This window comes from Microtus oregoni, unplaced genomic scaffold (assembly GCF_018167655.1).
Source record: "Microtus oregoni isolate MIOR12 unplaced genomic scaffold, Mior012 000022F_ref0000154, whole genome shotgun sequence".
NCBI lineage: Eukaryota > Metazoa > Chordata > Mammalia > Rodentia > Cricetidae > Microtus > Microtus oregoni.
Genome location: NW_024543081.1, coordinates 13,444,673 through 13,458,320, shown reverse-complemented (window position 1 = coordinate 13,458,320; position 13,648 = coordinate 13,444,673). Strand labels below are relative to the sequence as shown.

Below are 13,648 nucleotides of genomic sequence, written 5' to 3'. Positions count from 1 at the left end.
GCTCTTAGGTGGTGGTGGTGGTTTTGTTCTTCACCCTCCACCCTTTCCTCTTTGGACTCTTTTGGGGGGCCCGCCACCTCGCTCCCAAATAAATCACACACAGAGGCTTATTCTTACTTATTTGTGCCCAGCCTTAGCTTGGCTTGTTTCTTGTCCACTTTTCTTAAATTATCCCGACTACCTTTGCCTCTGGGCTTTTTGTTTTCTTCTGTGTATCTTAATTTCACTCTGACTCTGTGTCTGGCCCCTGGTGTCCTCCTCCCCTGTTCTAGCTTGCTCCATCTTTTCCCTCTTCTTTCTTTTTCTCCTGTTTTCTCCTATTTATTCTCTCTGCTGCCAGCCCTGCCTGTCCTTTCTCCTGCCTCACTATTGGCTGTTCAGCTTTTTATTAGCTCATCAAGTGTTTTAGACAGGCAAGGAATCACAGCTTCACAGAGTTAAATAAATCAGCATAAACAAAAGCAACACACTTGAAATAATATTTCACAACAATGTGGTAGCTGTACACCCAAGTCCAGAAACTGCTGTGCAAAGAATAGACCATTTACAGTTTTGTGCTAATGCATCCGGGTTTCTGATCGTGAGCCTTTACTCCCCTGTGCTGCCCAGCCAGACCAACATCTGGGGTCAGTTGGTTTTCCCCCGGGCTCCTGTGCTAAGCACTGGCCTTGAGAAATGAATTAGAGGAGCCCTGTCCATGGAGCAGGCCAGACTCGAGCCTTCTCCTCACAGCACTGGACTCCAGTGTCCTGGAGTGCAGAGGGGAAGCAGACAGGTGGGCTAGGGACAGGTGTGACCTGATGGACACCAGGTGACACATGCTTGCCTGTGTGGGCCTCCTCGGTGCCCTTGGTGCATCCCGAGTCACAGTCCAGTGACGACCTTTGTGCCGAGAACGCAGTGTGGGGACTCTTTGTCTTGTTCTCTTTGTTTCTGTTTCATTGGGTTCTGCTCTAATTTTTATTGTTTCTGGCTGTCCCCTGGGTTTGGAGTTAGCTTCTTCTTGTGTTTTCAAATTCTTGAGTTGTAGCATTGAGTCATTTATTAGTGTTCTTTTTGATTTTTCAGTGTAGGCACTCAGAATTATAAGTTTTCCTCCTAGACTGCCTTTTTTAATGTGTCCCAGTGGTTTTGTGTTGTGGTTTTTTTTTTTTTGTTTTGTTTTCATGTAGTTCCAGGATTTTTTTCCCTGATTTTTTTAATTGACCTACTCATCATCCATTAGTGAATTATTTAATCTCTGTGAGTTTCCATGATGGAGATCTTCTGCTTAGTGTGAGGGTACTCCCTCTCCTCTGCTTGGTTGTGAGTGCTCCCTCTCCTCTGCTTAGTGTGAGAGTGCTCCCTCTCCTCTGCTTGGTGTGTGAGTGCTCCCTCTTCCTTATGCCCTCACCAGCACTGGGTCCGATTATGTTTTGATAGTAGCTGCCCTCACAGACAAGAGATGGGATCTCAGTGGTTCTCATTTGCATTTTCTGGTGGTCATTGAGGTTCAACAGCCTGCCATAGACCTGTTGTCATGGACCATTTTTATGTCTTCTTTGGGGAAATGTCTATTTGGGTCTATAAAGTGAAGTTCCCAGGCAGGGAAAGCCATTCCCATGTCGGAGATTCTACAAGACTGTGTAATGGATTAGAATGTTTTGATTGTGCATAGAATTCTGAGATCCAAAGCCAAGATCTCTTGGTCAATCTTCAAAACAAAACAAAACAAAACAACCCAAAACCAAAACAGGCTGACCTTGAATTCCTGATTCTCCTGCCTCTGCCTTCCAAGTGCTGAGATTCTAGTCACGTGTCACCACACTTGATGCTATTTTGGACATCCTTTAGTCCCCCTTAACAGCTATTCATGCCCATCTCTGTCCATCAGGTGAAATAGCACATCACTAGCTTCCAACCAACCCCCAAATAAGCATGTCACCATTAGCAGATAAGCCATGGCAGGGATTTGCCAACCTTGCTGTAACCCGCCTGTAACACTCCAGGCCACAGCTGATAAATTATTTGCTTAAAAATTTTTATGTTTGGGGCTGGAGATATGGCTCAGTGGTTAAGAGCACTGACTGCTCTTCCAGAGGACCCGGGTTCAATTCCCAGCACCCACATGGCAGCTCACAACTGTCCGAAGATCCAGTTGCAGGGGATCTGACACCTTCACACCAATGCACATAAAATAAAGTTAAATAAAGCATACAAATATTAAAAAAAAAAAAACTAAAACCAAACCAAACACTTTGAAAAAAAAAAAAAAATTTATGTTTGGCCGGGCAGTGGTGGTGCATGCCTTTAATCCCAGCACTTGGGAGGCAGAGGCAGGCGGATCTCTGTGAGTTTGAGACCAGCCTGGTCTACAAGAGCTAGTTCCAGGACAGTCTCCAAAACCACAGAGAAACCCTGTCTCGAAAAACCAAAAAAAAAATTATGTTTATTTAATTTTATTTTATGCATGTGAATGTTGTGCCTTTTTGTATCTTTGCCCCTCTATGCATGCATGCAGTACCCATAGAGGCCAGAAGAGGGCATCAGCCACACTGAAACAGGAATTGCTCTTTTTTTTTTTTTTTTTTTTTTTTTTTTTTTTTTTTTTTTAGTTTTTCGAGATAGGAATTACTGTTCTTAGCCACCATGTGGGTATGGGGAATCCAGCCCAGGTCCTCTGGAAGCACAGCAACCAATGTCCTTAAGTTCCGAGCCAGCTGTCCAGCCCTGTGACTTGCTGCTACTGCTGCCTCCTCCCCCTCCCCTCTCTTCCTTCCTTCCTTCCCTCTTCCTCCTCCTCCTCCTCCTCCTCTTCTTCCTCCTCCTTCTTCCTCTTCCTCTTCTTCTTCTTCTTCTTCTCCTTCTCCTTCTCCTCCTCCCCTCCTCTCTTCTCCTCCTTTTCCTCCTCCTCCTCTTCTTCTTCTTCTCCTCCTCCCCTCTTCTCTTCTCCTCCTTTTCCTCCTTCTCCTTCTCCTCTTCTTCTTCTTCTTCTTCTCCTCCTCCTCCTCCCCTCCTCTCTTCTTCTCCTTTTCCTCCTTCTCCTCCTTTTCCTCCTCCTCCTTCTTCCTCTTCCTCTTCTTCTTCTTCTTCTTCTCCTTCTCCTCCTCCCCTCCTCTCTTCTCCTCCTCTTCCTCCTCCTCCTCCTCTTCCTCCTCCTCCTTCTCCTCCTCCTCCTCCTCCTCTTCTTCTTCTTCTTCTTCTTCTTCTTCTTCTTCTTCTTCTTCTTCGAGACAGGGTTTCTCTGTATAGCTTTGGAGCCTGTCCTGGAACTAGCTCTTGTAGACTAGGCTGGCCTAGAAATCACAGAGATCCACCTGCCTCTGCCTCCCGAGTGCTGGGATTAAAGGCATGTGCCACTACCGCCCAGCTGTGACTTGCTTCTTATAGTTATTGTTATGCTTGTCTTGCATTTATCTCTCTGTTCATGTGCAGCCCGGGGATGAAGTGGTCCTCAGGCACAGCAGTAAGCTCTTTTAGCCGCTGCACCATTTTGTGCCCCACCCCCACATGCTTTTGGAGAAAGGCCTATGCAGTGTAGTCCAGCCTTGCCTGGAATTTGGAATCCTCCTGCCCCAGCATCCTGAATGTTGGGATTACATTAATTAGATTTGTAATCCCAACCACAGTTGGCCTTAGTTTTCAGTTTTTACCCTGGCACATAGGTTGCCTTTTTATTTTGTTGGTTATTTCATTTGCTGTGTATCAGTTTTTCAGTTTAATATAGTTGTGTTTATTTATATTTGCCTTGGTGTGTTATCTCGGAGGTCATCGTCAGGCCAGATGGTTGGCCGTTTTGCAGCCCCATGTCATGACTGGCGCAGTGTGCCCTCACTGCCCCGCTCTCTTCCAGGTGTGCTGAAATGATCATCAGCATGGACAGCAACCAGATCCACAGCAAGGATCCTCGCTACGGAGCCAGCCCGCTCCACTGGGCCAAGAACGCCGAGGTAGGCAGAGCCGGCGGACGAGGGGCTGGGCAGGTCCCGAGGAGACAACTGAGAGGATTATAGTGGCCCCTGGTGACAAGTCAGAGGTGCCCAAGAGTTGAGGTCCCACTGCTGTCCTGCTGCTCATCGCTGGTGGCCTTAATTCCTTTGTCCATGACTGACTTTGGAGGTCTTGGGAAGTTAGCAAGGCAGTGCATGCAAAATGACACTTCACATGTAGGAGGGGGCAGTGGTGATATGTCCATTGGGCACAGCAGCTCACACAGAGAGCCTGTAGCCACCCAAGCTGAGGTCTCTCCCGAAGCGCTCCAGTGGCTCTGCCCTCCTGAAAGGATGCCCAGGTAACCTAACCTGGCAACACATGCCGGCCACCAACACCCCAGGCTGTACTTGCATGTGACGGGCAAGAGGGCTGAGCTGCTACCTTTGTGGGACACCAGTTTGTTCAGACATGTTCCTTCAGTGCCAGATCTGTGAGGCATGAAAGTGTGTCATGTGTCAGGTCTGAGGAAGGAGCTGCAGTGACGGATCCAGGCTCAGGCTGCAGGAAGGGTGGATGGGGCTTTAGGCTCAGCATCGTCCTCTCCATAGTTCAGAGTGAGCCAGGATACCATGCAAAGGCGCCTGAGACATATCCCATGGAGGACTTAGGGTGTTGGCGCTGTGGGACCTGGTCCAGAGACCCCTTTGTAACTTCAGGAAAGGACCAGAAGAAGCTTCTAGAATCACCTGTTTGTCACCTAGTTCCTAGCTCCCGGTGTGTGGGGTCTCAGGTCTAGAGTCTACCTCTGAGCTTGTCTTCCTTTGCTTACACTGGAGGATGCTCAGGAGGCTACCCCTGAGTGCCCACCTGGTCTGTGTCCCCAGATGGCCCGAATGCTGCTGAAGCGCGGCTGTGACGTGGACAGCACAAGCACCGTGGGAAACACAGCCCTGCACGTGGCGGTGATGCGCAACCGCTTTGACTGTGTCATGGTGCTGCTGACCTACGGGGCCAACGCAGGTGCCCGTGGAGAGCATGGGAACACGCCACTGCACCTGGCCATATCGGTGAGCCTGTGGCCACATGGCCTCCCTGTGCTGGCTCTGCCAGCTGAGGTGGGGGTGTGGGAGGAACAATAGAGGCACCGTGTTGGCTCACCCCCTCCTTTCCTCGGCTGCTGCATCATCAGACATGCTTCCTCCTAAGGCCCAGAGTACCTGGTGGCAGCCACTGGTTTGTTAGGAAATAGACTTCAGCCTTAAAGCATCTCTAGTGGGATGAGACAGCAGTGTGAGCCTGCTTAGCCATGGCAGGAACAGCCCTGTCTGCTGTCCGTCTAGTCTCAGACGGGACTGAGGGAAGCAGTCGGTCACAGTCCTGGTACTTATTCTATAGATCAGGCTGGCCTCAAACCCACAGAGATCCGCCTATCTCTACTTCCCAAGAGCTGGGATTAAAGGTGTGTGCCACCACCGCCCGGCTATGGGGACCATTCTTGTTCAAACCGCCACACCATGGCTCCCGGGTTGTCAGCCCAGGTGCCTTGCTTCCTGTGAGGAAGAGCTGGGGTGAATCTTTCTGTGCCAAGTCCTGCACAGCTGGTCCTTGAACCTTGACTGGGTGATGCGGGAAAGAAGAAAGAACAGATGGCACACAGAAAAGCTGGAGCAGGATGGACTACGCTGGCTCCGCTGGGTCAACTGCAGGGTAACAGGACTCAGACGCTGCTCATTGGTTATGTGCAGCACAAAGGGGAGGGGCTAGCTGGACTCAGTTGGGGTCACTGTGGGGGCAAGGGCTCAGGTTGCCTTCATATGGGAGGAGGAAGCTGTGGTTGCTAGTTTTTGCACACACTGTCAACTTCCACAAACTAGAGGAAGACTGAACTTGGGAAGACTTTGAGCTTCCCATGGACCTGAGGCATTGGGGTCCTTGTCATGCCCAGTTAGTAATCCATGTCCACCCAGGATTCCGGCTGCTCCAGTGTTCTTCAAACACTTCTCTTACCGCTGACACAGTAATCCAAATCAGACCAAATCAAACCGAATTAGAAGCCTAGGTTTAATGGATGCCTGGGCTCCCAAGTGTACCTCTGGGAAAACACCGAGAGGGGGAAGGAAAACCAGGAAGACGGCCGTCTGTCTGGGGGACAGTTTAAATAGCATGTGGGAGTGGTCTTGACCCTCTCTGGGGAGGGGGTCACCGTTTGGTGGGTCTTCCGGAGGTGGAGTCTGGACTGAGGCTTGAAATGGAGCCTCCACCCAACATTTCAAAATGGATGCCAGGAGCTGGGGTGAAGCCCCCCACCCAAACATTCCAGACTGTTTGGATAAGAATGTTAGGGGCTGAGGTGACGCTTCCAACCAAACAACTTCCATTTTCTTCGTCTTAAGCCCTCACTGAGGGGTGCACTGAAGGCATTCTTTGTCCTGTCAGGAGGCCCCAGAGTCTCCTCATGCCACTGAGAGGACTTGTGAGCAAGTTAATGGACTCTTTATTCTTCTCACCTTCCACCCCAACAGAAAGATAACATGGAGATGGTCAAAGCCCTCATTGTATTTGGGGCAGAAGTGGACACCCCAAATGACTTTGGGGAGACTCCTGCATTCATGGCCTCCAAGATCAGCAAACGTATGTGCTCTGCCATCTGGGATCAGAGCTGGGGGGTGGCGGTATAGAGACTGAGGAGGGACGTCCCAGCTGTAAGGTGTCAGACTGGCCCTGTTCCCTGCCGAGTGGCCAGGAGTGTATGCAGATCAAAGGGGGCCTCCTTCCCCAAAGACAGGGATGCAGGCCCACCAAGGGCTTGCTGAGCATGGTCCTCACCTCACGGTGAGGGTGTTCAGGCTCTCAGTGGGATGGGCTCAGGTGTGCAGCTCCAGAGCAAGCAAGCATGGGGTCATTGCATGTGCCGTGCATGTCCACATATGCCCATACTTTGTACGTGCTGGGTGCATGCATAGACTCGCATGTGCATTGATGTCCTGTCCACCATGATCAGCTTCAGAGTTGTAGGAGTCAGCTTCCCTTCACAGACCCTCCTGAGGGCTTGCGGGAGTGTGGGGTCAGCGTGGGTGTGGCCCAGATGGTTTGACCTCTTCTCCCAGCAGAGAGCTCAACCCCACCATTGGCTTAAACAGCCTAGATGGTCCCTCCCCTCCTTTCCCCTCCTCCCTTCTCCAGTTTTGCTCAATCTTGGGTTCAGAACCAACCCTGCAGAAAAGACACAGAGCCCAAGATGGAAGTAGGCAAAGGTGCTAGCTGTGGCATCCTTTCCGGGTCTCCTCTGGCTCATCCCTCTGAGAACTGCTGACCATGGAATTAGTTGCTTTGCATCATAGCTGGTGTAGAAGGAGAGGGGATGCCCACAGTAACTAGGATGACTCTGATCCCCTCGTACCCCACAGTCCTCCTTAGCCCTTTCCCTGGTGCCAGAAGGCTGCTTTGATGCAGCAGACCAGCCAGCTTGCTAGTCAGGGTAGTTCCTCCACACAGCCAGGTCACCTGCTAGATGCGAACCATTTGCAAAGAGGGGGTCTCACTTTCTAGTTGACACCATGTCTGCTCTCTGCCATCTCTCCTTCCCAAACCCTGACAAGTGATTACCAGGAAGGCGCTCTTGAGTCTGCTGAGAACTGTGGGGGCCGACCACCGCTTCCCACTCATCCAGGGGGTCCCCACGGACCAGAGCTCTGCAGCAACACCTCACCCCTTCTTCTCTCTGGACAAAACTCAGCCCCCAGAGATCAGCTTAAACAGCCTAGGTAGGCCACTGCTTTCCTTCCCCGCTCCTCAGCTCTGTCTGGGCCCTCGAATCCCAGCAGCCCCCAAAAGGATAATGGCTTCAGGGCGGAAGTAGTTGAAGGGAGGAGAGCCAAGCTTTATCAGCCAGTGTAGGCCACCAAATGACCCACACATCCCTGAGGTCTACCAGGTCCAGCATTCCTGAGAAAATGCCCTGAACATTGGCTTAGGGAAGCCATTTCTCATGGCACCTCTCAGGTGGGCACTATCACCGCCTCTGGTTCCCTGGGAGGGAAGGGTGGGTGGTAAGGAGTGCTGCTAGGTCTCCTGGCTTCAGCGCTCACATTGTTTGAATCTGTCTGGCTTGAGACGTGATGTGCCCCCTGCTGGCTCCTTCAGTTACTTCAGGCTTTTGGAGTGGCCAAGAAGCCACTGGTGCCCTTGGAGACAGTCCCAGAGTAGATGGGGACCCTGTTCAGGGCCTTCTGTGTTCTGGACCACACAGGGACCTAGAATGTTTGGGAGTAAGAATCCCTAAACAGAACTGAGTCTTACCCATCCAAAGCTCTCAAACCGTGGAGGTAGAAGCCCAAAGCCCAGCCCCTCTTGCCAGCCTAGCCAGGCCTGGAGCTCTGGAGGGCAGAAAACCTGAAATCCCTAGCACCCCATCTTTCTCTCTCCGCTTACAGGCAGGCAGTCACTCAAACCAGGATGGGCCTGGGTGCGGCGGTGAATGGGTAATGCCTAAGCCTAGAGAAGCCGCTGAGCCCGCCCTGCCCAGTGTAGCTAGAGCTCTACACCCCACTCCCCCTTCTCAAGCTGCACACCCAGCATAGGCACCACCCCTACACCCTGTCCTTGACACCCATCTGCTGCCTTGCTGGCCAGTCTCCTGCATGTGTCCCTTGCCTGCTCTGTGGCATGTGCCTGCTAGGGGAGGCACTGCTGGCACCCACCTACCTTGCTGCCTGTAGCTTCACTGCACCGTGGCTGTCAACCTCATCACGCAGGGCGACCTGGAGGGTTGGTGTTGGGGCTAGTGCGCAGAGGAAGACTAAACTGAAGGTCTGCCATCAAGGCATGGGTGACTGTTGGTAGCATCAGCTCGGACATCGGCCCGGGACACAGCTGGGAGGTCAAGCTTCAGGGTGATAGGAGGGGTTCCAGGAGTTTCTGGGAGCTAGCTGGACCGGTGGAGAGTCTCCCCAAAGCAGCAGGCCCCCTCCTCATTCCAGCTTGCCCTTGCCTAGCAGGTCCGTGGCATCGAGCATAGCTTTATCCTAGGGCAGAGAGCCCCTCCTAGGGCAGGAGGCAGACAGTGGGGGCGTTGGAGTGTGAGTTCAGCCACAGGTGGAACTTAGCCATGAGGAGATGTATAGCAGGATGGGGCACAGTTCTGTTTGCTCTAGAGACCCCCCTGCTGGCTCCAGAGTGTCCTGCCCTGTTCCCACAGAGCTTCAGGACCTCATGCCCATCTCCCGAGCCCGGAAGCCGGCATTCATCCTGAGCTCCATGCGGGACGAGAAGCGAACGTAAGTAGAGTGAGGGACAGGCTGATGTGTGGAACTTCTGCTGCCCTCACCCCGCTCCTAGCTGCGCAGGCATGGTAGAGACAAGTCTGGACCTGTGGCGGCTCATCAGTGACAGATGATGTCCCATCCGGAGCCCAGCATGGGGTCACACAGCAGGGTTGAGCTTGCGCTCATGCAGTGTGGTCTCGTGGTCTTTTTCCTTGGCCTATGGTTTATGGGCAGAAGGTTGACCGAACCCCTACTGGAGAGATGCCTGCATCTGCTTCCCTCTGCTGCCAGCTCCCAACCTGCCTTCCTCCCTCCTCAGACCCAGTGCTTCGCCGTTGTGTGCCCTGGCATTGTAGGCGGTAGGCCTGGGAGAAGGGTCAGAGATAGAGGTCGGAATCCTGTCGTGGTCACCAAATTTACCAGGAGACACCCCAAACCATAGGTCTTATACTCTGGGACCAATCCTTGTCTGCATTAAGAGAAAATCCTGATATTTATACATATATGTCTATGTATATACATGTATATGTGTCTAGATATATATCTACATATGCACGTGCATATGTGTTCATATATGCATGTATGTTTGTGTCCATATATGTGCATGTATATGTACAGATATGTATATGTCTATATATCTACACATGTATATATGTACATATAGGTATATGTATCTCTATATGTGTACATACACACACGTGTATGTATATATATATATATATATATATATATATATATATATACTTGGAAAATTTTACAGTTTTGGAAAAGATAGGCAAGCCTTTTGATCTGTTTCTGCTTTGGACACAGTGCTCCAACTTAGAGAAAAGAACTGAAGTCAGGAGATATGCACATGTGTGTTGTGCTGTGGGCCAGAGTTATGGGAACTGGGAGAGAAGTGTCTTCTGGTGCTAGGGGCCAGGACCCACTCCCAACCTTGTATTAATATTCTTGTAGATATCCTAATTCCTAGTGCCCCACCAACATTGAATACTTCCAAATCTTGGTCTTGGTGCACAGCCCTGGTGAACACTGGCCAGCGCATTCAGTGGCCAGGACAGGGACTGGCCATTTCTACAGCCTCCCTTTGTTGCCCTGTACCGTTGTCCAGTCTTTGTCCCACTGCTGCTGGGCGCCTTCCTGGAGGAATAGTCGTCTGGCTTAGTAGATACCTAATGTGAGCCCCTGAGAGGTGAGTCAGAGTGGGGGTCCCCACTCAGGCCATCCAGGGTTCCTGTCCTCTTGGGAGCACATACTGTGTGCTTGCAGAGAACTTACCCTTCTTGACATCAGCCAAGCTTCTGCTCCTGTGGCCTGGAAGTCTTGCTTGGAGGTGTGAACCTCCTGGGGCACAACCCGCCCCTCATTTCCATGGCCACTGCTTGCATATGCTTCCATACGCCCTGGAAATATACCTACTCTGTTCCTGACCCTTGCTTCCATGGTGCCTCCTGCAGTCACAAACCATTTCATAGGCTTGCACATATGCATAAACCTCTGTTGAGGCCCAGGCAGAGCAGCTGTACCCGCGGGAAGAGGGAGAGCTCCTGACCAGAGCGGGAGGAGGACCGCTGACTCCTCAGTAGTCCAGGGTGTACCTGCAAGGGCCGTGTGTGAAGAGTTAGGAGACCCTTGAAGGACCCACAGGAATATTAACCTCAGCCCTGCACTATGGGTAACCTTGCTCTTGCCAGACCTATGTTCTGAATCTTGCTTGTTTGCTCAAGCCTTTCGGCTGGGGCTCTCCAGACTTCCATCATCTTCACTGCTGCCCCTGAACTCTCTGAGCTCCCTGAATGGCCAAGTGTCTAGTCTAGAAGACTCTTAAAGGCGGGACACGTGGGCCTGCTCCACTGCCCTCCCTGTCACACGTGTTGGACATCTAGTGCCATGCAGAGTCAAGCTGCCCTGTCATAGGGAGTTGTGCAGAGGTGGAGTGTGAGCAAAGAAGGGTTGCTTCAGAGGGTGGCAGGACCGGACCACCACAAGGGAGTTAGTGGCTGGGTAGCTATTGCAGCTAATCCTGCTGGCATTGGGTGGGTATCCTGGTTCAATTCTGCTACTGTAGGAAAACAGCAGGCAGAAAACATCTTAAGGGAGAAGGGAGTTTGTTTCATCTTCTAATCCCAGGTAGAGCCCAGCACTGTGTGGAGTCAAAGTAGGCATTCCAAACTACTAGTCACACCCCATCTGCTTTCAGGAGCAGAGGGAGATTAGTGTGCGCACGCTGGCTTGTTTGTGCTCAGCTTGACTCCTCCCCTTGTACAGAGTTCAGGACCCACGGCCTGGAGAATTGTGCTGCCCACAGTGGGCTAAGTTCTTTCTCCCCAACAGATTTGAACAGGCCAGCCCAGTGTAGGCAGTCTCTCATGGAAACTCTGCTCAGGTGACTCTCCTTTGTGTCAAGCTGACAGTTAAAGCCAGTGATCATGATCGATCTCTTACAGGCAGCGATTCAAGCTGAGAAGCAGCCAAGCGTGGTGCACATATTTGTCAGCCTCACAAACTCGAGAGACTGGGGAAGGAGGATTGTAAATTCAGGGCCAGTCTGAGCTAGTGTGAAACTCTTATCTTATAACGTCAGAAATGTAACAAAATCATAAAACTGAGAGGGAAAAATGAGCCTAGAAGGGAGAGTTGAGCATAGACTGCAAGCACCCCTAGGGCATGGCCATGAGGCCTAGCACCTTGCATTTTCTGCCCTCTTTGGGACTAGATTGGGCTGAGCAGGAATGTACAACCTTTTAACACTGAGACATGACATTGTCACCTACAGAGTTCACACGCAAGAACTGTGTAATTGTGTTATAACAAAATCACACACACATACTCTCTTGACACACATCCATTCTCTCTCTCTCTCTCTCTCTCTCTCTCTCTCTCTCTCTCTCACACACACACACACACACACACACACCTTATGCTTTAAGTCAGTTTCTGATTGCATCCATAGCTGTCCTCAGCCACATGCAACTCACAGGCTGCAGGACGGATAAGCCTGCTACAGTGTGTGACTCAGAAGCCAAGCATGTGACTTCATGTCATTCTCTTCACCTCTGACCCTCTTTCCAAGACAATAATAAAGACAGCAGGGTACCTCCTCAAAGGAGCTTGGGTCAGTGAAGTGAGCTAATTCTGCCTCCTTTTCCCCAGGTCCCAGCATAGAGCTTCCTCCCTCCCTCCCCTCCACTTCCCTGATCCTCTTTACACACACACACCTGACCCTGCTGGAGAGAACCAACCCTTCCTCCCCCTCCTGTTTATTTCCAACAGACATTGGGTCAGGCCTATAGCTGACCTGAATCACTTCTGTACAGGGTCACAGAGCCGTGACCCTGCTCCTCGCCATGCTCCCCACCACGCTCCCCACCCCACTCCTCATCCCATTTGCCATCCTGTTCCTCACCCCATCTCTACCCTGGCCTCCACTGTGTTCCCCACCCTTCTTTTCCCTGTGCGCACCTGAAACATTTGCTTCTTCCCTTCCCCACCTGGTTCCATACCCAATAGCAAGTAGGCTCCCAGGCTCTGTTGCTTTGTTCACGTGGCCCCTGCTATGCAGAAGCTCAGGGCACAGAGCCGAGAGTGCCATCATGAGACCCTCTTGGCCCACTGCTCTCCTCACTGCAGCCATGATCACCTGCTCTGCCTGGATGGAGGGGGCGTGAAAGGCCTGGTCATCATCCAGCTCCTCATTGCCATCGAGAAGGCCTCAGGTGTAGCCACCAAGGACCTCTTCGACTGGGTGGCAGGAACCAGCACCGGGGGCATCCTGGCCCTGGCCATTCTGCACAGTGAGCATAGCCTCTGGGGTATGGTGGGGTGGGCAGGTGGGCCATCTGCCCTCATAGGTTGGGGTACAGAGCTAGTTTAGGAGGGTATTATGTCTCGGTGGTCTTCAACCACCTCCACACTCCTGCAAGCCAGAAACCATAGAACCTGCCAGCTTCTGCCAGTTCAAAAGCCTTTGATGAATGGAGTGGGCATTTCTGGGGTAATGAGTGAGTTGCAGGATGCCATAGTCCTGGGCTGTTTAGACAGTCAAAACTCTGGCTGGGAAGAGGCACATGGCACAACCGTGGGAGTACCCAGGCCAGAGTATCCCCTAGACTCTCAGTCCATCACCCCCAGGCCACTAGCCTGCCTCCTTTGATCTAGGTTTGCAGAAGTACAGACATTTGATTAGCTGGAGTTTGCCACATAGGGCCAGCAGCATTGCCATTCAAGTGGCCTGGCATCTGTCTCCTCTGGGGAGTGATTGAGCCTGAGTCCTGGCTTCAGGAGACTCCTGGTGAGACAGCAGTACAGGCATCTGGGCATCTGCTGGGCACTGGGGTGAGGCCATGGGGTCAATCTAGGGACTTTCGGGAATATGGGTGTACCCATCCCAGGGAGCTGTCAGGGGCCATTCCCTGCGGGGCTATGTTTGGAGCTGCGGGGGCTCGGCCATCAGCAGTGGTCTATCAGCAGAT

The 13,648-nt window shown here is 51.8% G+C and overlaps 1 protein-coding gene across 7 annotated transcripts in view; it reads left to right on the top strand.

Annotated features, from left to right (window-relative positions):
• The window catches only part of Pla2g6 (phospholipase A2 group VI), a 48,618-nt gene that overhangs the window by 26,754 nt on the left and 8,216 nt on the right, over positions 1 to 13,648 (top strand). For 6 of the 7 annotated variants that reach the window (XM_041672053.1, XM_041672052.1, XM_041672051.1 and 3 more), the window contains 6 exons: positions 3,833 to 3,929; positions 4,797 to 4,979; positions 6,435 to 6,543; positions 7,512 to 7,676; positions 9,110 to 9,188; positions 12,807 to 12,970. In XM_041672053.1, coding sequence (XP_041527987.1) covers positions 3,833 to 3,929; positions 4,797 to 4,979; positions 6,435 to 6,543; positions 7,512 to 7,676; positions 9,110 to 9,188; positions 12,807 to 12,970 — 797 coding nt within the window. The remainder of the gene's footprint in view (positions 1 to 3,832; positions 3,930 to 4,796; positions 4,980 to 6,434; positions 6,544 to 7,511; positions 7,677 to 9,109; positions 9,189 to 12,806; positions 12,971 to 13,648) is intronic. The other variant, XM_041672055.1, reaches the window with a different exon arrangement.